General features: G+C 44.6%; 2 protein-coding genes across 5 annotated transcripts in view; both read right to left on the reverse strand.

The window, feature by feature from the left end:
* Positions 1 to 7,548: 7,548 nt before the first annotated feature.
* On the reverse strand, positions 7,549 to 15,217 carry HSPA8 (heat shock 70kDa protein 8). Of its 4 annotated transcripts, XM_011964994.1 has the most exons (10): positions 15,212 to 15,217; positions 12,124 to 12,140; positions 11,185 to 11,394; positions 10,664 to 10,869; positions 10,200 to 10,352; positions 9,548 to 10,112; positions 9,129 to 9,331; positions 8,705 to 8,903; positions 8,313 to 8,545; positions 7,549 to 7,978 (listed from the first exon to the last, which is right to left on the reverse strand). In XM_011964994.1, the coding sequence occupies exons 3-10, from the start codon at positions 11,387 to 11,389 to the stop codon at positions 7,793 to 7,795; spliced, it is 1,950 nt and encodes a 649-aa protein (XP_011820384.1). In that variant the 5' UTR covers positions 11,390 to 11,394; positions 12,124 to 12,140; positions 15,212 to 15,217; the 3' UTR covers positions 7,549 to 7,792. The 4 variants fall into 4 exon arrangements, with proteins under 4 accessions (XP_011820384.1, XP_011820385.1, XP_011820387.1 ...); XM_011964995.1 differs by lacking the exon at positions 15,212 to 15,217 and having other exon boundaries at positions 9,557 to 10,112; positions 12,124 to 12,395; XM_011964997.1 differs by lacking the exons at positions 8,313 to 8,545; positions 15,212 to 15,217 and having other exon boundaries at positions 7,549 to 7,887; positions 8,840 to 8,903; positions 9,557 to 10,112; positions 12,124 to 12,395.
* A 3,617-nt stretch (positions 15,218 to 18,834) lies between these two features.
* CLMP (CXADR-like membrane protein) overlaps positions 18,835 to 26,392 on the reverse strand; it is a 131,916-nt gene continuing 124,358 nt past the window's right edge. Inside the window, exons 6-7 of the mRNA XM_011964999.1 lie at positions 24,059 to 24,200; positions 18,835 to 22,780 (exon numbers count right to left, since the gene is read on the reverse strand). Of these exons, the coding sequence (XP_011820389.1) occupies positions 22,480 to 22,780; positions 24,059 to 24,200 (443 nt within the window). The 3' untranslated portion in view covers positions 18,835 to 22,479. The remainder of the gene's footprint in view (positions 22,781 to 24,058; positions 24,201 to 26,392) is intronic.

Consider the following 26,392-nt stretch of genomic DNA (forward strand, 5'->3'; position numbering starts at 1 on the left):
GGCCTCCCAAAGTGCTGGGATTACGGGCTTGAGCCACCGCACCCGGCTTGTCTTCAGTCTTTAAGGACTCAGCTCCTTACATGGGCTTTGGTGGGGGTCATGGGGCAGCACCCACAGGTCTAAATGGACCTTGCAGGTGTTGTGAGATCGATTCCTGACTACTTTGCTGTGAACTGCACAACTCACACAGTAATGTGCTTCACATTCAGCTTGGGAGGCACCTAGGTATCGAAAATGCTTGTTTCAGAAATGTCCCTGACTGCTGCGGCCTCCACTATGTTTCAAATGACGAATTTCTTAATGGCCTTATCCTTGGGCACACATTGGTCACAGTTCTTGCAGCAAATAGACTGCACATGACTGCAGTCCTTCTTGGCATGACCATTGTTCCTTCTTTTCTTTCTTTCTTTTTTTGACATGGAGTCTCGCTCTGTCGCCCGGGCTGGAGTGCAGTGGTGTGATCTCGGCTCACTGGAACCTCCGCCTCCACGCTTCCAATGATTCTCCTGCCTCAGCCTCCTGAGTAGCTGGGATTACGGGCATGTGCCACCACACCCGGCTAATTTTTGTATTTTTAGTAGAGTTGGGGTTTCACCATGTTGGCCAGGCTGGTCTTGAACTCCTGACCTCAGGTGATCTGCCTGCCTCAGCCTCCCACAGTGCTGAGATTACAGGCATTAGCCACCGCGCCTGTAAGGCCACAACCCACCTTCTTTCCAGTACAATCTAATTTTTTCTCAGCTCCTAAGTGGACCTGTGTCCACTTGGTTTGAGTGCCCACAATGTCTCAAATCAAAGTATAGAAATTTTTTAAGAAATAAAAAACAGGCCAGCATGGTGGCTCACGCCTGTAATCCTAGCACTGCGGGACGCCAAGGTGGGTAGACCGCTTGAGGCCAGGAGTTCGAGACCAGCCTGGCCAACGTGGTGAAACCCTGTCGCTACTGAAAATACAAAACATTTAGCCAGGCATGGTGGCGCGTGTCTGTAATCCCAGCTACTCCTGAAGCTGAAGCCAACAATCCTTTGAACCCGGGCAGTGGAGGCTGCAGTGAGCCGAGATGGCCCCACTGCATTCCAGCCTGGGCAACAGGGTGAGACTCTGTCTCAAAAAAACAAAAATGAAACAATTTGGACCTGGCAGAATGGCTCTTGCAAAGAAGGGTGGCGAGAAGGGCTATTCTACCATCAGCGAAGGTGATCACCTGAGACTACACCATCAACATTTACAAGCGCATCCGTGAAGTGGGCTTCAAAAAGGGTGCCCCTCTGGCACTCAGAGAGATCCAGAAATTTGCCATGGAGATGGGGACTCCAGATGTGCACACTGATATCAGGCTTAACAAAATTGTCTGGGCCAAAGCAATAAGGAATGTCCCATACTACGTCCATATCCATGTGGACAAAAAACATGAGGATGAAGATTCACCAAAAAAAGCTCTGTACCTATGGACCTGTTGCCACTTTCAAAAATGTATAGACTGTCAATGTAGATAAGAGCTAACTGCTGATTATAAAATTATAAAACTACCAAAAATAAAAAATAAAAAACCCCACTAAACTCAGCACAGCCATGATTATTCCATTCTTTGAGAGTAAGAATCTTATTATTTTTTCTTTTTCCTTCTTTTTTGTGGAGTTGGGGGGCGGACAGAGTCTCACTCCGTCGCCCAGGATGCAGTGCAGTGGCGCCATCTCAGCTCACTGCAACCTCTGCCTCCCGGGTTCAAGCCATCCTCCTATCTCAGTCTCCCAAGCAGTTAGGACCATGGGCATGTGCCACCATGCCCAGCTAATTTTTGTATTTTAGTAGAGATGGGATTTTGCCATGTTGCCCAGGCTGCTCTTGAATTCCTGGCCTTAAGCAATCCACCCACCTCAGCCTTGAGCTGAGCAATATTGTTCTTCCTCATCCATGTTCCCAATTACAATGGTAGGCCTTTGTCTCTGTCTCTGTCTTGCGTTCTCTTTTCTCCTTGCAGGGGAAGCCAGTCCTACACCTCTTTCTTTTTCAGTTAATATATATAAAGCTTTATTGAGATCACACAATTCACCCATCTAAAGGGTATAATTCAATATTTTTGGTTTACAGAATTGTGCAATCATCACATCACAATCAATTTAGAACAATCTGATCACCCCAAAACAAATATCCCATACCCTTTATCACTGCATTTCTCCCCAACTGTTTTTCCCCTCAGCCTATGCAACCATCAATCTTTTTTGTCTTAAAAGATTTCCTATTCTGCACATTTCATATAAATAGAATCATATGTTTTTTTTGTGACTGGGTTCTTTCACTTACCGTAATATTTTTAAGGCTAATCTATGTTGAACCACATATCAGTACTGAATTCCCTTTTTTTTTTTTTTGAGACGGAGTCTCACTCTGTTGCCCAGGCTGGAGTGCAGTGGCTTGATCTCAGCTCACTGCAACCTCTGCTTCCTGGGTTCAAGCGATTCTATAGACATCCTAATGTAGGAGAAATTCTATCTCTGGGCCGGGCGCGGTGGCTCAAGCCTGTAATCCCAGCACTTTGGGAGGCTGAGACGGGCGGATCACGAGGTCAGGAGATCGAGACCATCCTGGCTAACACAGTGAAACCCCGTCTCTACTAAAAAATACAAAAAACTAGCCGGGCGAGGTGGCGAGCGCCTGTAATCCCAGCTACTCAGGAGGCTGAGGCAGGAGAATGGCATAAACCCAGGAGGCGGAGCTTGCAGTGAGCTGAGATCCGGCCACTGCACTCCAGCCTGGGCGACAGAGCAAGACTCTGTCTCAAAAAAATAAAAAAAAAAAATTATATCTCTGTGATAAGTTGTATTTCACTGGTGGCTAATGTTGAGCATCTTTTCATGTGCTTATTACCTATTTGTTTATCTTTGTTGAAGAAGTGTCTATTCAGATATTTTGCCCATTTAAAAAAATGGGTTGTCTTTTTATTATTGAGTTATGAGTGTTTTCAATGTATTCGGGATAACAGTCCCTCATCAGATATGTGATTTATAAATATTTTGTTTTTGTGTATCTAGTTTTATAGGTTTCCCTTTCGCTTTCTTGATGGTGTCTTTGACTTTATCTTGGCAACATGGCAAAACCCCGTCTCTACACAAAAAAGTACAAAATTAGCTGGCTGTGGTGGCATGCGCTTGTGGTTCCAGCTGCTCAGGAAGAGGATCACTTGAGCCCAGGGGGCAGAGACTGTAGTCAGCTGTGATCATGTCACTGCATCCCAGCTTGAGTGACAGAGCAAGACCCTGTCTCAAAAATAAATAAATAAATAAATAAAATAAAAATTGGGCTGGCTGCATGCTCTGAATGTTCTGTGCTGTGGTCCAGTGTTCTAGCAGAGGTCCCATTGCTCCAGGCAGGCCCTGACAGTCTTCTCATACTGCAGACTAGCTACACTGTGCCCAGTCTGAGATAGTGCCCAGATCTCAGAGGCAATGTGAAGACACCAAGTGGACCTTCATTCCAGTCAAGATCTTGGCAATTCTGTTATTGCCAACTTTCCTTCACCCAAAGTTGCTCCAGGTTTGATCACTTTCTCCTTATTGCATGCAACTCTAATGTTGGCTCCCTACCCTGCAAGGAACAGAGAGTCTGAGCTCATCCAGCAACCACTCTCCCACTCTTCCAAGAGAGATGATCATGAGCAGACTATTATAAAGCACAAAGGGAGCACATTCTACTCTCTTGGGTACCTGCTCCACCCACCACTTCTTATTCATTCACTTGACAAATATATGCTGCTTATGCGGCAGACACTGGGAACACAGGTGTGCACACAGCTGTTTCTCCTTTCTTGGGTGAACTTGGTGAGGAATTTAAGCATTTCACCAAAGTGTGTTGAGAAACCCAGAAGCAGTTCAGGGGGATGAGGGAAATAACATGGGGACTTAAACTAGCCAGTGTGGATCAGGAAAGGCTATATTCTGAGCTTTTTCTTCACCTCACCCTCTGTATTCTAAACCTGTCTGTATTACCCATCCCTCCACAACCAGCCCCCAAATATCCTGAGATCCCAACTCAAGCCATTACTCCCACCTGAGCAGGGCACTTGCTCAGTTGAGAATGCTGGACTGGGCCCAGTGGCTCACACCTGTAATCCCAGCACTTTGGGAGGCCAAGACGGGTGGATCACCTGAAGTCGGGAGCTCGAGAGCAGCTTGACCAACATGGAGAAACCCTGTCTCTACCAAAAACACAAAATCAGCCAGGCATGGTGGCCCATGGCTGTAATCCCAGCTACTCCGGAGGCTGAGGAAGGAGAGTTGCTTGAGCTTGGGAGGTGGAGGTTGCAGTGAGCCAAGATCTTGCCATTGCACTCCAGCCTGGGCAACAAGAGCGAAATTCCATCTCAAAAAAAAAAAAAAAAGAAGAGAATAAAAGAATGCTTTGCCTGGAAGGCAACTGTGGATATTTCGGACTGACTTTCTTCATTATTTACTGTGCTTCCAGCTGGAAAGCACAACAGCACAACGTTACAGCAGCTTCCCCACCGCCGCGGACTACGTACTCTGATAGTTTCATAAATAGCTACTGCCATCTAGTGGACAAAGATGACTTTACATCAGTACATTGCCCCACGGAAATGAAAATTCTCAGCGTTTCCTATTTCTTACAACCACTTCATCCAATCTTAACGGAATCCAAAAGACCACTCACTTTTCCTTTGAAAGCCTAAGGCCTGGAATATTTTAAGTATTCAACATTGTTTGGACAAAGGACTTTTCACGGGCATTGTCATTTTTTAGTTTTATATGTAACATAAATATTGCAGTAATATTGTTGGAGAATTTTATTGCAATGGCTTTAGACAATTATTCCCTTATAAGTTATTTATTGCTATTTATTGCTATAGCTTTAGACAATTATTCCCTTAGAAGTCTATTAAGGGCTGGGCGTGGTGGCTTATGCTTGTAATCCCAGCACTTTGGGAGGTGGGCAGATTGCCTGAACTCAGGATACTGAGCCTGGGTACACGGTGAAACCCCATCTCTACTAAAATACAAAACATTAGCTGGGCGTGGCAGCGTGCGCCTGTAGTCCCAGCTACTCGGGAGACTGAGGCAGAATTGCTTGAGCCCGGGAGGTGGAGGCTGCAGCAAGCTGCACCACTGCACTTCAGCCTGGGCGATAGAAAAAAAAAAAAAAAAAAAGAAAAACATCTAATAAGGTCAAATAGAAACTTGAAAAGCTATAGTAATAAAAACACATTTTACAATATAATCATATTGCCAAGTTCAGCAGAAACTCCTAAACTGGACCTGGAGATTAAATTTTTTGGCCTGTCTTCCCAATCCAGTAGCGCCCTGTGCAGCAGGGACAGAACCAACCATCTAAGTCATGGAGTTTCCTTCTATCAACTAAAACTTCTTTACAGTAACTTGTAAAAGCAAATTTTGCCACCGTGTAGATTTGTGCATGCACAGCCAGAGCATCCACCATCCCTCCATTGTAAGGTTATTTGGAGAATCAAATAAGGGGAGAAGCAAATGCCATTAACTCAAAATTGAATGGGAAGTGGTAGGCATTGTTGTCCCTATGGTTACCTTCTCTTCCTCTAAAGCTTACCTAATAAACAGCTAATTCGACATTTACATAGTTTAAACATCTTTACTGGCTTTTTAAACTACTAGCCCACAGCAGAACCCTAATTACAAACAATAGGCCAGGCGCAGTGGCTCACACTTGTAATCCCAGCAGTTTGGGAGGTCAAGGCGGTAAGATCGTTTGAGGTCAAAAATTCAAGACTAGCCTGGACAACATGGCAAAACCCCCGCTCTACAGAAAATATAAAAATTAGCTGGGCATGGTGTCCCAGCTACTCAGAAGGTGGGAGAATGCAAAGGTGGGAGGCAAACATTGCAGTGAGATCGCACTACCGCACTCCAGCCTGGGTAAGGGAGGCTATCTCAAAAAAAAAAAATCCAATTCCCCAGATTAGACTACGTGATGACATTAAGGGTACTCCACCTGAGCCTCAGTGTCATCTATAAACACATTCTGGTTTATAAACAGATGAAAATATAATACAAATAACTGAGAAAACCTAGCAAATATTCCCACCTTCCCAAGCCCCAATTCCTTACTCTACATTATACATGTCCAACAAGGTGTTATCTGTATAGGGGAAACGTTGCCATATTTACTCCTCTAACTTCATGTTTCACTAATGAAACATTAAGCTAACATTAACCTGAAGTTCAAAAATTTGCAGTAACAGCTACCACTGAAAACCTTCCACATTAAGATTCCATGTGAAACAAGATAAAAGTGTTATTTACCCTTTACTCTCGTTTTAAGGCATCAAAAAGTTTGTAACCATCTCAGATACATGGTACGCCCATGTGCATTAACATACGCTTGCAGAACCAGCTACTTGGAACTAAGGCTGGGTGACCACTTGGGGCCAAGAGTTCCAGTCCAGCCTGTACAAGTGAGCACACACCCCTAAGGAAAACTAAAGCCCAGGTAAAATTCTCACCCAAAGAAACATGCCAAAAATGTGTACTACTGCCAGGTGCGGTGACCCATCCCAGCGTTTTGGAAGGTAGGGAGATCAGCCTGAACAACGTGGAGAAAGCCCATCTCTACTAAAAAATGCAAATTAGCCAGCCGTGGTGGCACATGGCTATAATCCTGGCTACTCGGGAGGCTGAGGCAGGAGGATCCCTTGAACTAGGGGACAGGGGTTGCACCATTACACTCTTAATGAGATACAATGAGATCGTGCCATTCGCACTCCAGCCCGTGCAACAAGAATAAAAACCCTTCAACAAAAGTAAAAATGTGTGCTACTTCTCATTTTTTCTAACGGAGTAAATTTGGAATGAGAAGTGTATGAAATCGTGCTATAAATTCCCACTGAAATACCCAGACATTAGTAGACCTTCAGTACCAAAGGGAAAAACTGCAGCTCCTTCACGAATTAGCTTTTTGGCAAAGATCAACTAATCCACTGAAATCTGTCACCTACATAATGACACTTAACAGCCTGCTCCCCTAGGTTATCACAATTCGCTGTTGGGACCCAAATGAAACAGGGGGCAGATTAGCTCCATCCCCCTGGTGCTCTCAATCATTTTAGGAAGAGGAAATAGAAATCTACAGGGCAGTGGCTCATACAAGAGATTGAGATTCAAAGTTATCTCTGCCATGTAGCTTAACATTCACTGCCCAGTATTTGGTTCTGATCGCTTAAATTCTTACTTTGTGTCATCTAGCACAAAGCTCCAGGCAAGTAAGCCTCTGCTCCTAGGCAGGATTACACAGGTTTACAAAACACCATTAAGTCAGCTTTCTGCCTCTCCATGTAAGGACTAAGGTTAGTTTGATCTAGGATCTGATTTCTCATGCTTCCCCTTCTGAAAGCTCTCAATTCTAAAACGTACTATCCACAATGCTCTGAAGGGCAACTTGCCACCCAGCCCTTGTAACTCAAGCTTAGTTTAAGAGGAAGGGGGGAAGTTAGTAAGATTCACATAATCACCTAGGACTCCTCCTCCCAGCAGCTGACCTGGGAAACTAAAGACTCAAAACAATTTTATGGTGCCAATTTTAAATAGTTTTATTTAAGACATTGCATTTTCCACTTACAATACAGTGTTTATAAAGTGCAATGTTATTTCCTTCCCCTGTGCATGTTCCATATTCAAGTATTGAGAATGCCCAGTAACTTACTATAGCAGCTTAACTTTTTAAAACTGCCACAGAATTTGCTACAAATTTAGGTCCTTCAAATGTTTTAAATGTGTGGAACAATGCTACACCTATACTTGGCTTGGCTTAATCAACCTCTTCAATAGTGGGCCCTGAGGAAGCACCACCAGAGGGAGGAGCTCCACCACCAGGGAATCCCCCAGGCATTCCTCCTGGCATGCCTCCTGCACTCTGGTACAGCTTGGTGATGATGGGGTTGCAAACTTTCTCCAGCTCTTTCTGCTGATGTTCAAACTCTTCCTTCTCGGCAGTCTGAGGAAGAGAAAAAAGGAATTACTACAAGTTCTTGTAACGTTAATAACCTTTCTCTAACCCTGATGCAACCTGATACTAAGTCGCTGACACCAACTCCTACAAGAGGGCCAACTGTCAACATTAAAATAGGGCCTTATTCTTAACATCTTAGGGTCACTCAGACATCCAAGGAAGGTAGTTGCCAACACCTTGAATTCTGGTGGAAACCGCGAATGTTTTGGACCATTCATCATTGTGACCCTATACTGAAATCCAGCTCAAGCTTGGTTTTACCATCCCCTTCCCCTTCCCCTCTCCCTCCATTGAGTGGGGGATGGGGAAAATCACAAACCTGATTCTTATCAAGCCAGTTGATAATTTCATTACACTTGTCCAGAATCTTCTGTTTATCCTCATCATTAATCTTGCCTTGAAGTTTCTCGTCTTCGACAGTTGCTTTCATGTTGAATGCATAGGACTCAAGTGAATTCTTGGATGATACCTTGTCCCTCTGCTTCTCATCTTCAGCTTTGTACTTCTCAGCTTCCTGGACCATACGTTCAATGTCTTCCTTGCTCAAACGGCCTAGGAAAGAAATTAAGTCTTTTAAGTAAAAAAGCCTTACATTTCCCGTATAACTCTAGTTTCTCTTAGCTAGATGCCCTTGAGGCACCAGAAACTCAATTGAAATACCACTATGATCCCTGTCAAGACAAGATGACAGTGCCATGTATGTTTACTTACCCTTGTCATTAGTGATAGTAATCTTATTCTCTTTTCCTGTACTCTTGTCCACAGCAGACACATTCAGGATACCATTGGCATCAATGTCAAAAGTGACTTCAATCTGAGGAACACCTCGGGGTGCAGGAGGTATGCCCGTGAGTTCAAACTTGCCAAGCAGGTTGTTATCCTTGGTCATAGCACGCTCACCTTCATAGACCTTGGTAGGGAATAAAACAAATTACTACAAGGGACTTCACATCTCTGCTAGTGCTAGAGTCCTGCTAAGGAAGAATGGTCGCTCAGACATCCAAGGAAGGAACTGGCCAACATAAGACTTTCTGGTGGAAACTACGAATGGTTTTGGAATCCATCATCATAGCGAGGCAGTCCAGACTTCTATCTGGTATCAGTAAGCCAAGCAAGAAAAGTACAGAAAACATACCTGAATAAGCACACCAGGCTGGTTGTCAGAATAGGTAGTGAAGGTCTGTGTCTGCTTGGTAGGAATGGTGGTATTACGCTTAATAAGGACGGTCATTACTCCACCAGCAGTTTCAATACCAAGGGAAAGAGGAGTGACATCCAAGAGCAACAAATCTTGAACATTTTCAGACTTGTCTCCAGACAGGATGGCTGCCTGGACAGCTAGCAAAGAAAAAAAGTTAACGTTAGAAAGTTAAAACAAAAAAACCCAGTGCATAGCTCCTGTTTTAACCACTATCACTCGCTCAGACATCCAAGGAAGGTGTTGCCATCATTAGCCAAGCTTTTGGTGGAAACTACGAATGTTTAACAATCACTCATCACAGCGAGTCACCTCCTCATCTCCTGCCTGCCTGCCTGCCTTTAGGGTTGAGATACTTTTGTTACCTGCACCATAAGCAACAGCTTCATCAGGGTTGATGCTCTTATTCAGTTCTTTTCCGTTGAAGAAATCTTGGAGAAGCTTCTGAATCTTGGGGATACGAGTAGAACCACCAACCAGGACAATATCATGAATCTGTGACTTGTCTAGTTTGGCATCTCGAAGGGCTTTCTCTACTGGGTCCAGGGTGCCACGGAACAGGTCAGCATTCAATTCTTCAAATCGGGCACGGGTAATGGAGGTATAGAAGTCGATTCCTTCATAGAGAGAATCGATCTCAATACTGGCCTGGGTGCTGGAAGAGAGCGTACGCTTAGCACGTTCACAAGCAGTACGAAGGCGTCTTACAGCTCTCTTGTTCTCGCTGATGTCCTTCTTATGCTTGCGCTTGAACTCTGCAATAAAATGGTTGACCATTCGGTTGTCAAAATCTTCTCCACCCAAGTGGGTGTCTCCAGCTGTAGACTTGACCTCAAAGATTCCATCCTCAATAGTGAGGATTGACACATCGAAAGTGCCACCTCCCAGGTCAAAGATAAGCACATTTCTTTCTGCTCCAACCTGCCATTGAAAACAATCTCATTTAAATTTCTGACAATCAAATTAATCTTAAAATAATCTGGACTTTGCATCACAAATGGTACATACCTTTTTGTCTAAGCCGTAAGCAATAGCAGCAGCAGTTGGCTCATTAATAATTCTAAGTACATTGAGACCAGCAATAGTTCCAGCATCTTTGGTAGCCTGACGCTGAGAGTCATTAAAATAAGCTGGCACTGTGACCACAGCATTGGTAACAGTCTACGAGTAAGAAAGAGACCACAGATCAAACTATTATACTTACATACACAAACTCCAGCAAATGGATTAATGCTGGTGAAACAAAAACTGCTGGAACACCCCCCAAAAATGTAAATTACTAATTGTCAAGATTCACTGGTTTCTGGTGTTGACCCAGCTTCCCAAAGAGCCTGGGGGCAGTGCACGTGGTCTTAACCCCGAGCTGCGCCCCATCTGTTCCCCTTCCTCACCAGGTGCCAGTGCCCCACTGGAGTCAACGGGCTTTTAACTACTCCAGAATGCTGAAAAACATACTGAAAAACAAACCTCACCTTCCCAAGATAGGCTTCTGCAATTTCCTTCATCTTTGTCAGAACCATAGAGGATACCTCCTCTGGATAGAAGCTTTTGGTCTCTCCCTTATATTCTACTTGGACCTTGGGCCTGCCAGCATCATTCACCACCATGAAGGGCCAATGCTTCATATCAGACTGGACAACAGCATCATCAAATCTGCGTCCAATCAGACGTTTGGCATCTGTAAAAGGTATCAAATGAAAACACTTTCAATTTCATACCTCTTCTGATAAAACCCAAGTCCATGATCACTCAAATGCCGAAGTTCATAGGTAGGTGAATTCAACTACCATATAGGTAGCAAAGGGTCAAATTTTGACATCCTACATTATCTAGATTTTCAGCCTGAAAAGTTTCTATAACCCGTTTTATAACAGACTTGAGAACAAGTTGCAGCTCATTTTTCAAAAAACAAAAAGCTCCCCCTTCACATTTCATAAACTCTTCTGCTTCCTAGACCTGTTAAATTTGTCGTCATTTAAAATTAGTAGCTCACCAAAAACTGTGTTGGTGGGGTTCATTGCAACTTGATTCTTTGCAGCGTCACCGATCAACCGTTCAGTGTCCGTAAAGGCAACATAGCTTGGAGTGGTTCGGTTTCCCTGATCATTGGCAATTATCTCTACTTTTCCGTGCTGGAAAACACCCACACAAGAGTAGGTGGTGCCAAGATCAATACCAACTGCAGGTCCCTTGGACATGGTTGCTGAAAAAAAGAAAAATCCGGTTTAAAAATCCAGTTAATCAAAGTATTTCCCTCATCCCTTAAAACAACGCGTAACCAGGAAAAAGATATGGCCACTACCAAGAGGTAGTGACCATCACCTCTTGTTTAAGCACACCAAAGGTTCAGAACTAGTGCTGCAATCCGGGTTGCCGTGCCAACCGCTGCCAAGCACACCCTGGATGAACCACCCACCAGAGGGCCTGGGGCGTTGCTGAACACGTGGTCTTAACCTGGAACTGAGCCGTATCTATTCCATCTCCCTCGCCAGGTGCCAGGGTCCCCGAGAGTCAACTGGGGTTTTGACTGATCCGGAATGCACCCCCACATTGGAAGCACGCCAAGTACGGCTTTGAAGAACCATGGTGGGACCGGACTATACAAGGAAGCGAGATAAAGAGAAAACCCTCGCTCCACTTCCCTGCGCGCCAGGGTAGGCGATGCGGCAACCCTCCCCCGCCACGCGGTCGCCGGACGTCTCCCAGGCTCCCCTGGGGCTGCGGCCCAACTTCTATATTTCTGTCCTGCCGGCTGCAACCAAGCGCCGCTGCCACCCCACCGAAAACTGAGGCCCCTTAAGCCAGTGGAAGCGGCCGCACACTCGCCTCGACAAAATTCTCAGAACTCTCCAAGCCGCAACAAGCTCAACCGGTCCGTGTGGCAAGTGCACGCTCCCAGACCCATAACCCAACCCTCGAGCAGAAGCTTTACCTGGCGTGTAGGCCTGGCTCCGATAAAGACAAAAGTCACAGGAGCCCCCGGAGCTGCAGGCGAGTTCAATGAGACCGGTTTCCGCCCGCCACCCTCCCTCTTATACCCTATCTCAGAACCTTCCAGAAGGGGCCCGCCCCTGCTGCCTGCCATTACGGCTTCCCCGGCCAATAGACGCCAGGCTGCCTTTACAAGACCCAATCACAAGCCCGGCTCCACTCCTGGGGCCTCGCCCCCTTCCGCACCCACCCCACCGCGCTCCGCCTCGCGATAACGCACTCACCGCAGCGTTCTGGAACTTTCAAGCTCGCCCCCGCTCTCCGGACGGCTCCGGGGAAAGGGAGGGTGGGGCGCAGACAGCCCGCGCGCGGGAGTCCTCAGTTACCCCGGGCGGGGGAGGGGAGCGTCCGCCTCTACGCATGCGCCCCCAGCTTGCGCGGGCAGGAGGGGGCGGAAAAAGGTGGAAGAAGAGGGGCGGGCAAAACTTGGAACCAACCAATGACAGCGGCGCTTGCCGCGCTCTTGGCCCGCGCAGAACTGGGGGAGGAATCGCGCGGGGCCTGAAGGGAGGGGTTCGGGCGCGGGAGCCGGGGAGGAGAAGACGGAAGTGGAGCGAGGACAAAATGGCTGCGAAGGTTGTTGCTCCCTTCCCCCACACACGTCCTCATTCCTCTTTTCCCATCCCCCATCTCCATGTTCCAGACGATCCTCTGAGTGCCCCAGGTTTCGCGAACCTATATTTCATAGCGTGGCTTTGGGCAAGGGCTGACCCCGAGGGGCGTGGGCGAAGGTTCCGGCTTCAGGGTGCTACTAGGGCTGCTCGCTCAGGGGCACCCAGGGTTGGGATTCGAGGGAGCCGCCAGGCCGCTGCGGGGTGGGGCGGGTTAGCTCGGCAGGCCCCCCAGCACCCGTATTTCCCTACGGGAACTGTTGGGAGGCAGCCCCCGACGCAGAAGTGTAAGGGGCCCGGCTTCTCAGAACCGCCTCAGGACGCGGTAGTGTCTGGACTCCTCCGGGGAGAAAAAGGCGAACCCGCTTCTCTGAACCCCCGACCCCTAGGCCCTTTCCCACCTCCGTCTACAACAGATTCGGCTTCTTGGCTCAGTTCTTCCCCCACTAGCCCAAGCCCCACATTTCCCCGTTGTTTATAAAATAAACATTTTAAAGGTGGCGAGTGTGTTCTCCGTTAGGTGAACCAGGGGTTAGGAATCATAGGTTCCAGTAGCCGTGCGTCCTTGATTCAGAGTTTATGAACGTTTGTATTTTCAGTAACATGAGGTGGTATCCCTTTACTGGTTTGACTTTCATCAAAAATTAAACGACAGACCATGCAGACGCTTTGAAAACGTGACTAAGCTGGTGCGCAAAACAGTGGTGCCTGGAATTTTACATTGTGCAGTGTTGTGCGTGGCCGCGGACATGTGGGGCCTTGTTCCAAGAGCCTGTCTCAGGTACCTTGAACACTCCCTGTGTCCTTTCAGGCAGGCAGGGTAGCTATTATTCCTGTTTAGTAGATAAGTAGGCACCGATGGGGGAAAAGATTTTTTTAAGGCTACACCAAAAGAACTTACAGTAGCAGGGCTGGAATTAGAAGGTCTGTAGACTGCGAAAAAGGCTTCAGAAGAGCGAGGACGTCTTGTCCTTGTCAAAGCCTTTAAAGGGTAGAGACAGACCCAAAACATATGAAGAATTTCCTTTTCATATTTTCCTTTTGGGGAGGAATGTTGGCTTAGAGTTCATGGAGATATATTCTTAGCCTCTCCCCACGTCCCAAGAATTTAATTTTATACAATGCTTTCACTACATACAAAATGCTTTCATTTGTCATCTAATCATCATCACAGTTCTCTAAGGTGTGTATTATTCATCCCTGTATCAGGAGAAAAATGAGGCTCAAAGATACCATTTGTGGGAAGGTAAGCAGCTGGGTAAGCTAGAATCAAATCTAGCTTTTTTTGGGTTCAAGATTTATTTTATATCTTTTGTTAGTTACGCTACAGTGTAATTTCCTTCCTGGAAATACAGTCAACTCAATTCCAGAAAGAGGTAGGATGTGTACTGTGAGCCACTGCTTTCAGTTTCCTTTGGTATTTGGAACCTCCCGTCCCCCACGCTAACTGCTAGTAATGTTATCTGGAATTTTTCTTTTCACACCCCAGAGCCTAAAGTTTAACAAGCACACATTTCAAACTACACCCTGTGCTGTATTTTGCATTTTTGTAATTATGTTAATCATTGAACCAGTGGAAAACAGAATTGGGGCACACATCCACTTGTTTGAGATATCCCATCCAATAGCAGTGATTAAAGAAAGCAGAACAAATAACCTCTGTTTCTGGTTACTCTCAAACGTGTTCTGGGACTTGGGCTATGTCTTATTAAATGGAATGATTTAGCATTCATATATTTAAAGCTCAGAATATGATGAAGGTCCTGTCTCCACCACTTTAAACGCACAGGGTTTCAAATGACACAGTTAAGATCTAAAATTAAAGTTTGGTTGCATGGGACTGCAGTGGAGTCTTGAGCCTAGGACTTCTGACTGGATAAAAGGATAATGATTTAACATTTTTGTGTGCCTACCGCATGCCAACTTTACCTCCTGTAATTCTCACCGTAAATCTAAGCGGTAGCAACTATTATGATCGTCATTTTGTAGACGGAGTCTAAGGCACGACTCCGTCTCCCAGAAAAGATGGAATCTCCCAATGGAGTCTCCCGGAAAAGACGGAGTCTCGCCCTGTCCCCCAGGCTGGAGTGCAGTGGCCGAACGTGGCTCACTGCAACCTCCGCTTCCCGGGTTCAAGAGATTCTCCTGCCTCAGCCTCGTGAGTAGCTGTGACTACATGTGCACGCCACCAAACCTGGCTAGTTTTTGTATTTTAGTAGAGACAGGGTTTCACCATATTGGCCAGGTTGGTCTCAAACTTCTGACCTCAGGTAATCCGCCTGCCTCAGCCTCCCAAAGTGCTGGAATTACAAGCGTGAGCTACCGCACCTGGCCTGTTTTTATTTGTTTGTTTGTTTGATGTGAAATCTAACTCTATCCAGGCTGGAGTGCAGTGGTGTGATCTCTGCTCACTGCAACCTCCACCTCGTGGGTTCAAGCAATTCTCCTGTCTCAGCCTCCCAAGTAGCTGGGATTAGAGGCCCGTACCGTCACGCCCCGCTAATTTTTGTGTTTTTAGTAGGGATGGGGTTTCACCAATTGGTCAGGCTGGTCTCAGGCCTCAAATGATCTGCCCGCCTTGGCCTCCCAAAGTGCTGAGATTAAGGAGTGAGCCACTGTGCCGTCCTCAGTTTATGAATAAATGATTTAATAGTTATCTGGTTTTGGTTGCTTCTGTTGAAAAGTCTCAACCAGCCTAGGCAACATAGTGAGACCCCCATCCCAAAAAAAATGAGATGGGAGGATCACTTGAGCTCAGGAGGTAGAGGCTGCAGTGAGCCATGATTGTGCCCCTGCACTCCAGCCTGAGTGACGGAGCAAAACCCTGTCTCAAAAAAATGGAAAAAATTTAAGGTTTAGAATTTCATTGGGTAATTTGTATTAGGATTATGTGGTGTACTGTTACTAAATATGCATTTTTTAAAAATTAGTATTAAAGAATAGTAAACTTACAGTCCCTTGCTTCAAAAACTCAGATACTGAAAACAACCCTTCCGTGACCCAGTGACATGACTAAAAGATGCAATATATGTATGCCCTGATTGCCCAAATACTTGAGTGTGTGTACTGCATTGCATCAGGGAAATTTGAAACCAGAGTGATGCAAGCTGTTATTAATATTTTGATTTCTAACTGCAGCCATGTATAAATTATTGCAACTGGAGAACAGCATACATAAAAATAGCTCCAATATCTTTTCCCTGCATTATGCTTTGCCTTCCTAAACCAGGTTGTATGCTTTAGAACATTCTCATGCCTATTGTAATGTATTTCTGGTAGTAGAGTCCTTGCCATTGATGTTTTATTCAATGCTTTACGCAGGGCACCATGCTAAGCATTTGACATATATTCTCTTACATGACCCTCACAACTATTTTTGGCAGATCATACTGTCCCCATTTTCAGATAAAGAAATTGAGGTTCAAATAGGTCAAATAATTTGCTTAAGATCCCTAGCTGACCCTGAATTTTTCAAAATCAGATTTTATTCCACAGCTTATGCTTCTAACTCAGGCTAGATTGCTTTCTACTTTCAAACTCTTAGTCATCTTGTTTAGCCCCTGCACTATGGAGAGGAGGTGCTGTATAAAATGCGCTCTTGGCCAGGCACTGTAATCTCAGCATTTTGGGAGGCCGAAGCTGGTGGATGGCTTGAGCTCAGGAGTTCAAGACCAGCCTGGGCAACATAAGGAGACCCCATCTCTACAAAAAATACAAAAATTAGCTGGGCGTGTTGGCGTGTGCCTGTAGTCCCAGGTACTCAGGAGGCTGAGGTGGGAAGATGGTTTGAGCCTGGGAGGTTGAGGCTGTAGTGAGCCGTGATTGTGCCACTGAGCTCCAGCCAGGGTGACAAAGTGAGAACCTGTCTCTTAAAAAAAGTGCTCCTTATCATTTTATTTTATTTTATTTTTTTAATCTAAGAGTCTCACTCTGTCACCCAGTCTGGAGTGCAATGGTGTGATCTCAGTTCATTGCAGCCTCCGCCTCCCAGGTTCAAGCGATTCTCCTGCCTCAGCCTCGTGAGTAGCTGGGATTACAGGCGCACACCACCACGCCTGGCTAATTTTGCATTTTTAGTAGAGATGGGTTTCCACCATGTTGGTCAGTCTGGTCTCTAACTCCTGACCTCGTGATCCACCCACTTCAGCCTTCCAAAGTGCTGAGATTATAGGCGTGAGCCACCACACCCAGCCTATTTTAATTTTTTAAAGTTGAAATTTTTATCAGAGCACCTTAATTTTTAAGATTTTTTTTTGGCTGGGCGCGGTGACTCACACCTGTAATCCCAGCACTTTGGGAAGCCAAGGTGGGAGGATCACGAGGTCAAGAGATGGAGACTATCCTGGCCAACATGCTGAAACCCTGTCTCTACTAAAAATACAAAAATTAGCTGGGTATGGTGGCACACACCTCTAGTCCCACCTACTCGGGAGGCCGAGACAGGAGAATCGCTTGAACCTGGGAGGAGGAGGCTGCAGTGAGCCAATATCACACCACTGCACTCCAGCCTGGCGGCAGAGTGAGACTCTGTCTCAAAAAAAAAAAACAAAAAACTATACAGTTCAAAGACCCCATGTTTAGTAATTATGTTTACAATTATTTGCTTCCATATGCCACCACGCCTGGCTAATTTTTGTATTTTTAGTAGAGATGGGGGTTTCACCATCTTGACCAGGCTGTTCTTGAACTCTTGACCTCAAGTGATCCACTCACCTCAGCCTCCCAAAGTGCTGGAATTACAGGCATGAGCCATGACCCCCAGCCTACAGTTTAAATAAATTGATATGACTGTATCATCTTTGAAGAATCAACTGTACCTATTATTTTATAGTTTCAATGCACCTTATCTTTTTGCCTCTCAGATGATTCAACAGATTTAATCGTGATGTGCTCAAAATACTCTGTGCGTAACAGTCAACAAAAATTGCATGATCTAAGCCCATCATTAGCATTTGAAGACAAATCAGGGAATTATAAAGTTGGGAATTGTACCCTGTTTTGCAGAACAAGGGAAAACTAAAGGATTTGGACTTGTGTGAGTGAGCTAAGTGTGTCCCAAGTATGGTGAAAAGGTTTAGGGCAAGGAAGAAAGCAAAGAGAAGAGAAAGCCTATAGTTGAGTGTAAAGGTTTGAGGATTTCAGGTGGGAAGATGGTGATTAATCAGGATCTGTCAGTTCTGATGGAGTATACTAACAGTGGCTGGGTTTAAATCCTGGCTCTAGGGCCTGGCGTGGTGGCTCACGCCTGTAATCCCAAACCAGATCATGAGGTCAGGAAATCAAGAGCATCCTGGCTAACAGGGTAAAACCCCGTCTCTACTAAAAATACAAAAAAATAGCCGAGTGTGGTGGTGGGCACCTGTAGTCTCAGCTACTTGGGAGGCTGAGGCAGGAGAATGGCGTGAACTCGGGAGGCGGAGCTTGCGGTGAACTGAGATCATGCCACTGCACTCCAGCCTGGGCGACTGAGACTCTCAAAATAAAAATAAAAGTAAAAATAAATCCTGGCTCTACTACTGACTTAACCTCTTTGAGCCTTACATTTCTCACTTGTATAATGTGAATACAAATATTTCCTTATAGGGTTGATGTGAGTATGAAATTGAGACAAAATGTATAATGTACTTAGCGTGACCGGCACACGGTGGCTCAGTAAGTGATGATTACTATTATCGCTGTTATTTTACAATGACCTCTGTGAAGCATTTTCCAGATGTATTTGAATTTCTTAGTGTGTACTTTTCAGATTTAGTTGAACCCCTTAGTGTGTGCATCTCTGTTGGCACTTCACCTAGGCACAAAATACTTGCTTAGTAATTATTATTTCATTAATTTTGATAAAGTCCTTAAGGACAGCAACTCTCTTGGTGTCCCCTGTGCAACTTATACCTAGCATCTTGCCTTTTGAGAGAAAAAAGTACTTGGTAAATTTGTGACTGAAATTGATAAATAATAGATCATATTCAGTCTGAGTTCTTCTGTTCTTCTGTTGGCAGCAAGCTGATAAACAAATTTCCGGTCCAGGTTATATGAGCTTCAGCTTCTCCTACAGTATCACTTTTACTTGTTTATTTTTTAATTGCTGATACAGATGCATCCATAATAAATATTTGGTTTTTGTGATGCTCAAACACAGTCCCAATTACAAGACAACTTAGACGTTAAAACTGAAACTGAAATATAAACAGCTTAACACCAGAAGGAAGCAAAACTATATATGTCTTTTTGCAACAGCAGTTCTGAAATTGTTTTTATACACTGTAACAACAAAGGTACCAACTTCCTTATTTCACAAATTTAAGTTTGGTTTATATATTTTATTGACATGGTTACTCAACGTCCACATCATTCCATCTGCATCTTCTTCCTACAGTTTTTCTTCTACTATTTAGTTATTTCTCCTTTTTTTGTTTGTTTCCTATTTCAGAATCAAATTTATTTTACTTGCAAAATCAGTGGAATATGGTTTGGAACCAGTAGGGCCTCTAACTTAAGCCCAGAACCTGTCAAAGAGAAGTGCAATATCATTGCTAAGACTTGAACAGTTTATCTCTCAGAACCTTCAATTCCTTTGAATTTCTCAGCTCTTAGTGTAATCTGTTTTATTCGTTTGTTGTAGACTTCCATTATGGATAGATTTCCAAAATAATTTGGGTAGTCAACTGGTATTTTAGCTTTCTGGTAATTAACGTTTAAAAATCTAAGGCTCTTTTTCATGCAAAGGAGACTGATTTTTGCTTTCAAAAGCATAGGCAGGAAATCTTAGGTTCAAAGGTAGTAAATAATGATAAGAGCAAATTGCTAGTGATGATACAGCTGCAGCCTCCATAGTGTATTTGTTTGGCTCAGGTACTCTAGAAATGAGAATTCTCAGAATTACATAGCAGAAGTGATATGTTGCCTGGATACCACACTACCAGAGGAATAAAAATGTAGTCAGAGTGAGGGGTTTTATATTTTACAATGAGACAGTGTTAGTATAAGAAGCATTCCAAATACGCCAGTCCTCTTAAACCCATAGTAGACCTTTATATGTTAATTCCTCAATGTCTCATTTCCCACCTTTTTTAGAGGAAGACACTCAGGTTAAAACTTTCACCCAAGGATAGACTCCTGGGGACTTTACAAGAATTTTGTTTTTTGCACTATGTGATGACACGATTGTGAGAATTAAATATAGGAGTGAAAAACCAGAGAAATGGGGCAAAATCCCAGATTAGCCTTTCCTCTTTAAGCATCAGCTTCCCATTTTAGAAACATGCTTTCATCACCACATTCAGCATTAATTTTTTTCTTTCCTCTAACCTGCTGTTCTTTTAAAAAGTATTCTGGGCTGGGCGCTGTGGCTCACACCTGTAATCCTAGCACTTTGTGAGGCCAAGGCGGGTGGATCACCTGAGGTCAGGAGTTTGAGACCAGCCTGGTCAGCATGGCGAAACCCCATCTCTACTAAAAATACAAAAATTAGCCATACGTGGTGGCGCACGCCTATAATCCCAGCTACTCGGGGGGCTGAGGAAGGAGAATCGCTTGAACCCGGAAGGTGGAGGTCACAGTGAGCTGAGATGCGCCACTGCACTTCAGCCTGCATGATGAGAGCAAGACTCCATCTCAAAAAAAAAAAAAAAGTATTCTGGGCCAGGTGCAGTGGCTCACACCTGTAATCCCAGCTCTTTGGGAGGCCAAGGGTGGGCAGGACACTTGAGGTCAGGAGCTTAAGACCAGCCTGGCCAACATGGAGAAACGCTGTCTCTACCAGAACTACAAAAATTAGCTGGGTGTGATGGCAGGCACCTGTAATCCCAGCTACTCGAGAGGACCAGCCAGGAGAATCGCTTGAACCCGAGAGGCAGAGGCTGTAGTAAGCAGAGATGGTGTCACTGCACTTCAGCCTGGGCGACAGAGTGACACTTCGTCTCAAAAAAAAAAAAAAGTTTTCTACTCTCCCAGTGGTGATCAGTTGACATTTGTGCTAGGGTCCTTGAAGGGCTGATTCAAGTCCAGCATTTGTGCTATAGGTATCAAGGGTAGTCAAAACTATTAAAAAGGCAAGTTACTGTATTGGAGGCTGCTGTTTTCTTTATTTCTCAAACATCTTTCTTCTCCCATTCATCATCTCTTCAGCAGCTATCCTGGTGAATTATTTTTGCTAATTCTTTCCAAGATACTGACAACTAAAATGTTGGCAGGCACTAGCTCTGCCCTCTCCTGCCACCCACTAATTATTCTCATCTCTTCCCTAAATATTAGTTCCCTTTTCTTCCAGCCCAGAGCTAGACTTCTGGAGGCTGAGCCTGGGAAAATACTGAATTTCTCTCATTTATCACTTTTAGGAGGGAATGATTATGATATATACTTGCAGTGCCATTAGAAGCATTGGCAATCCCTGATCTTTTTGATAATTTAAGGCTTAGAATCATCAAAAGTTCCAGGTTCACATCCTTCTAAAATGGAAGAAATAGAGGAAGTTCCAAGTGTGGTACAATACTGAACTTCCTTTTATCCTTCCTTGACTTTTTTTTTTTTTTTTTTGGAGATGGAGTCTCGCTCTGTCACCCAGGCTGGAGTGCAATGGCACAATCTTGTCTCACTGCAACCTCCACCTGCTGGATTTTCCTACAGGTGCCTGGCACCATGCCCAGCTACCTTCCTTGACACATTAAGATAAGTTTGATCTAATCTCCCTTTCTAGTCCACCCAGTCTTGCAATTCTGGTTTCACATGTTCTCAGAAAGAATAGACTATAATGGTATGTTGGTTACTCTTTCAGCATTCCTAGATCCCTTTTTCTCTGAAAGAATCTTTTCTAAGGACGTTGATAAATGACATGTTGTATTTTCTCCTTCCAGAAATATCTAGCAGGAAAGTCCTTAGAGGCATTTGATTTGAGGGAAAATCCACAGTTGCTCCAATATATATTTCTAATGTTTGTCACCAATCCTCATAACATCTTGAAGATGGAAAGCTCTTCACAATCCTTTGTCATAAATTTTCGTCTCCTTTCGGTTATTTTGGGCTCAATACAAGTAGTGAGATTAGTATAGAGTGGGAGAAACTCATTCACTCTTCTCCATCTCCCACTAGTACAACTCCCCTTGAAATTAATATCTGAACTTTAGGACAAATGAAGTTAAGTCAGAATGGAAGACACATGTTTCCTTTTTTGGAGTTTCTTAGAAGTGGTTAGTTCAGTACATGGTGCAGACAGGTGTAATAAGGCTGTGGGTTCTGCTTGACTGTCTGAATAATTGCAGTAATCCAATAAGTTTGCAGAAATGCATAGAAAATTTACAAACAGCCTCCCATTTCCTCTTGAAAGTTGTGAATCAAAGCACTGATACAAAATATCCCACGTGAAAAGTTTTAGGTATATTCACCTCACCTTTCCCCAACCTTCTCACCACAGGTCCTGGTCAACAAATAGATTTGGACTCCTGCTTTCCCTTACTCTGGTCTAAAGGCACAATGAGATGCCTTTTTGGAGATGAATCAGCTTACATCCTTTTGCTTGTTTGGTATCATATAAGAAAAGTGCTTATCTGAATCTCTTCTGTGCAATGCTCACTGCTACTTAAATGACCTCTCATCTGGTTCGAGGGGTGTGGCTGGTGACTTGAGCTCCAAAGACGAGAAGAGTCCAGAGACCCTGACTCCTAGGAAAGTGTGGGAGTCAAGTCCATTCTAATTCAGACCGTTTGGAAGGCTCTGCTCTGGCTGGGGATCATGCTGGGTGTGGTTTCTGCTTTGGTCATGGTAGTATGGTGGACTTTCTTTGGTTCAGAACCTCTCATCTCTGGCCCCACTAGGCTGTATGCCTGGGTGGCCAGCCCTGGCTGGGGTGCTGCATCAGTTGACAGTGTCCGCTGGCTGCGTGAGGCACTATTTGCTGTGGAGCGAGTGGAGGAAGAACCAGAGCGTGAGCTCCGAGAGCCTGAGGAAGAGGAGCTGGGTTTCACAAGACGGGCTTTCGGGGCTTCAGCATCTTCTCTGAAGAGAAAAAACAGCAAAGATAAACTTTAACACTGGCAGATCTGTGATTGCTGCACTATGATTGCTTCCTTCTGAGGTTTCCTAAGCTGTAAACCTCAGATAATACCATCAGAAGGCAACCATTTAGAGACATAGATACTTCCTCGTATCTTAAGACTTAATGCTTGGCTCACGCAAATGTATATCTTGTTAGCCTACAGGTCAGCTCTATTATACTGGGAGGATAGGATCTTACCATTGAGATGGTCTAGACAGCACTCCTTCTGATTCACGGTTTGTCTGCATAAACCCTTTCATGGCCTATAGGATAGGTATGCCCATTCTTCATTGTATGCCCATTATGAGTAGAAGTGAATCAGAAGTAATGTAAGTTGAACTGTTTTATGTATATATATATACACACACACACATATATATACACACACATACTTTTGTTTTTTTTTTTTCTCTGAGACATGCGCTTGCTTTGTCACCCAGGCTGGAGTACAGAGGTGCAATCATGGCTCACTGTGCCCTCAAACTCCTGGGCTAAAGTCATCCTCCTGTCTCAGCCTCTCGAGTAGCTGGGACCACAGGCATGGGCCACCATGCCTGGTTATTTTATTATTATTATTTTTTATGTTTTTGAGGCGGAATCTTGCTTTTTTTAGCCCAGGCTGGAGTGCAGTGGCGTGATCTCAGCTCACTGCAAGCTCTACTTCCCAAGTTCATGCCATTCTCCTGCCTCAGCCTCCCGAGTAGCTGGGACTACAGGAGCCCACCACCACGCCCGGCTAATTTTTTGTATTTTTAGTTTTTAGTAGAGACGGGGTTTCACCCTGTTAGCCAGGATGGTCTCGATCTCATGACCTCATGATCCACCCGCCTCAGCTTCCCAAAGTGCTGGGATTACAGCCATGAGCCACTACGCCTGGCCTTTTTTTTTTTTTTTCTTTTGTAAAGATGGAGTCTATGTTGACCAGGCTGGTTTCAAACTCCTGGCCTCAACTAATCCTCCCGCCTCGGCCTCGCAAAGTGCTGGGATTACAGGCATGAGCTACCACGCACCCCCAGCCTAATTTAACTTTTAAGTGTTTGTTGAGGGTAAGACAGTTTCACAACAAAGTCCAGGTAAACCATACATTCTGTCCCTAGACTGGAACTTCTTACCTACCAGGATAATCCTTTTAACAGATTTATGGTTAAGAGAAAACTGGGAACATTTATGTTGACTGGTCACTATAGTGCTGGCCCTAAAACAGAAGCCCCGTAAAAGTGGGGATTTGAGAAGTTTACCGAATTTCGTTAGGTCTCTCTTCTTCCTCATATCTTTCTTTGTCTTTCCTTCGGATTAGCAGCCACACCAAGAGGAAAATCAGCAGGGCTCCAGCCACTATGCCTGTCACTGCTCCTGCAACCATGCCGATGCTTTGTACATCTATTTTCTCAGAAGCAAAAGCACAAGTAAAACCAAACATAAGCTAGGAAATACATGAACTAAAAAAAAAAAAAAAAAAAAAACACATAAGCTCTGGACAGAATGAGTATTTCCAGGTCTTTTTTTTTTTTTTTTTTTTCTGAGACAGAGTTTTGGTCTTGTTGCCCAGGCTGGGATGCAATGGCACTATCGTGGCTTGGCACGATCTCGGCTCACCGCAACCTCCACCTCCTAGATTCAAGTGATTCTCCTGCCTCACCCTCTTGAGTAGCTGGGATTACAGGCATGCACCACCTGGCTAGTTTTGTATTTTTAGTAGAGATGATGTTTCTCTAGTCAGGCTGGTCGCAAACTCCCGACCTCAGGTGATCTGCCCGTCTCAGCCTCCCAAAGTGCTGAGATTACAGGCGTGAGCCACCGCGCCAGCCTCCAGGTCTTTATCTTCCTGAATAGTACTGCATTACCCTCTCTTATTGTATGACCAGCCCTCTGGATGTATTTGCAGTTGTAGTTACTGAATCACACAGACTTCGCCAGCAAGTGACCAGGTTTTATTTGTTTTTTTTGTTTGTTTGTTTTTTGTTTGTTTGTTTTTTGAGACGGAGCCTCACTCTGTCCCCCAGGCTGAAGTGAGTGACTCGATCTCAGCGCACTGCAAGCTCCGCCTCCCGGGTTCACTCCATTCTCCTGCCTCAGCCTCCCAAGGAGCTGGGACTACAGGCACCCACCACCACGCCCGGCTAATTTTTTTCTATTTTTGGTAGAGATGGGGTTTCACCATGTTAGCCAAGTTGGTCTCAGTCTCCTGACCTCGTGATCCGCCCGCCTCTGGCCTCCCAAAGTGTTGGGATTACAGGAGTGAGCCAGCGTGCCCGACCAAGTGGCCGTGTTTTAGTGAGTAAGTCTGGGTGGGTTCAGATGATAAAACTGGGCTAGGAGAGTAATCGTATCATGTCTGAAGATTTGTCAGCCTTAATAGGATAACATTTGGGCATTCCTCTGTCTCTGCCGACTTACCCTGTTTTCTCTAACAGCTCCCTTCTCCCACCAGTCATATAAAAGGGAATGTAAGAAAAATTTTTTGGCCAGGCACAGTGCCTCACGCCTGTAATCCCAGCACTTCGGGAGGCTGATGTGGGCGGATCACTTGAGGTCAGGAGTTCGAGACTGGCCTGGCCAACATGGCAAAACCGCGTCTCTACTAAAAATACAAAAATTATTTGGGCATCGTGGCACAAGCCTATAATCCCAGCCACTCGGGAGGCTGAGGCAGAAGAATCGCTTGAACCTGGGAGGCAGAGGTTGTAGTGAGCTGAAATCATGCTACTGCACTCCAGCAAGACTCTGTCTCAAAAAAAAAAAAAATTTTTTTTTGAGTAGAATAAAAGTTGATTTTTAAAAAAGGAATATAACCTATAATGTTAGACTCTGTGGAATTTGACATTGGATCCTAGAATTTCAGAAGTTAAGGTAAATACGATTTGTAGTTTAGTAATACACACTCTTTCATATACCAAATATTTATTTCAGTGCCTACCCTGAGCCAGGTGCAGTTGTAGGCATTGTTGAAGACCGGCAAGTTTTCTGCCTTTGTGGAGTTTTCATTCCAGAAGGGGAAAACAGATAAACAAGTAAATAAAGATAATTTCAGATAATGGATAAATTCCATGAAGGCAAAATTGGATGAGTGAATTTTAGAGGGGTTATGGAGGGATACCACTTAAGTTTGGGTAATCAAGACTTTGAGGAGGTGACATTTGAGTTGAGGCATACATGATATAATGGGTGATCTTGTGATGATCCAGGGACAGCGCATTCCAGGCAGAAAATTAACAAGTACAATTAATGTGAGTGGGTCTGGAGCATAGTGAGCAAGGAAGAGTAGAGGGAGATGAGGTCACAGAGACAGGAAAGGACCAACCCACATGGGCCATGGCAAAGATTTTAATGTGAGAGGAATAAAAGAGTAACACAATCCAAATTGTATCTGAGACAGTACACCATGGCTGCTCTAGGGAAAATAAATAGTGGAGAAGTAGGAAAGAAAGCAGGGACATTGGCTAGGAGGCTTATAATAGTGCAGGCTAAAGATGATGATGGCTTAGGCTAGGATGAAAGTAATGTATATAGAAAAAAGTACATGGATGTTGCCTATATTTTGGAGGTATAACCAACAGAATTTGCTATTTATT

This window comes from Mandrillus leucophaeus, unplaced genomic scaffold (assembly GCF_000951045.1).
Source record: "Mandrillus leucophaeus isolate KB7577 unplaced genomic scaffold, Mleu.le_1.0 Scaffold71, whole genome shotgun sequence".
Classification (NCBI taxonomy): domain Eukaryota; kingdom Metazoa; phylum Chordata; class Mammalia; order Primates; family Cercopithecidae; genus Mandrillus; species Mandrillus leucophaeus.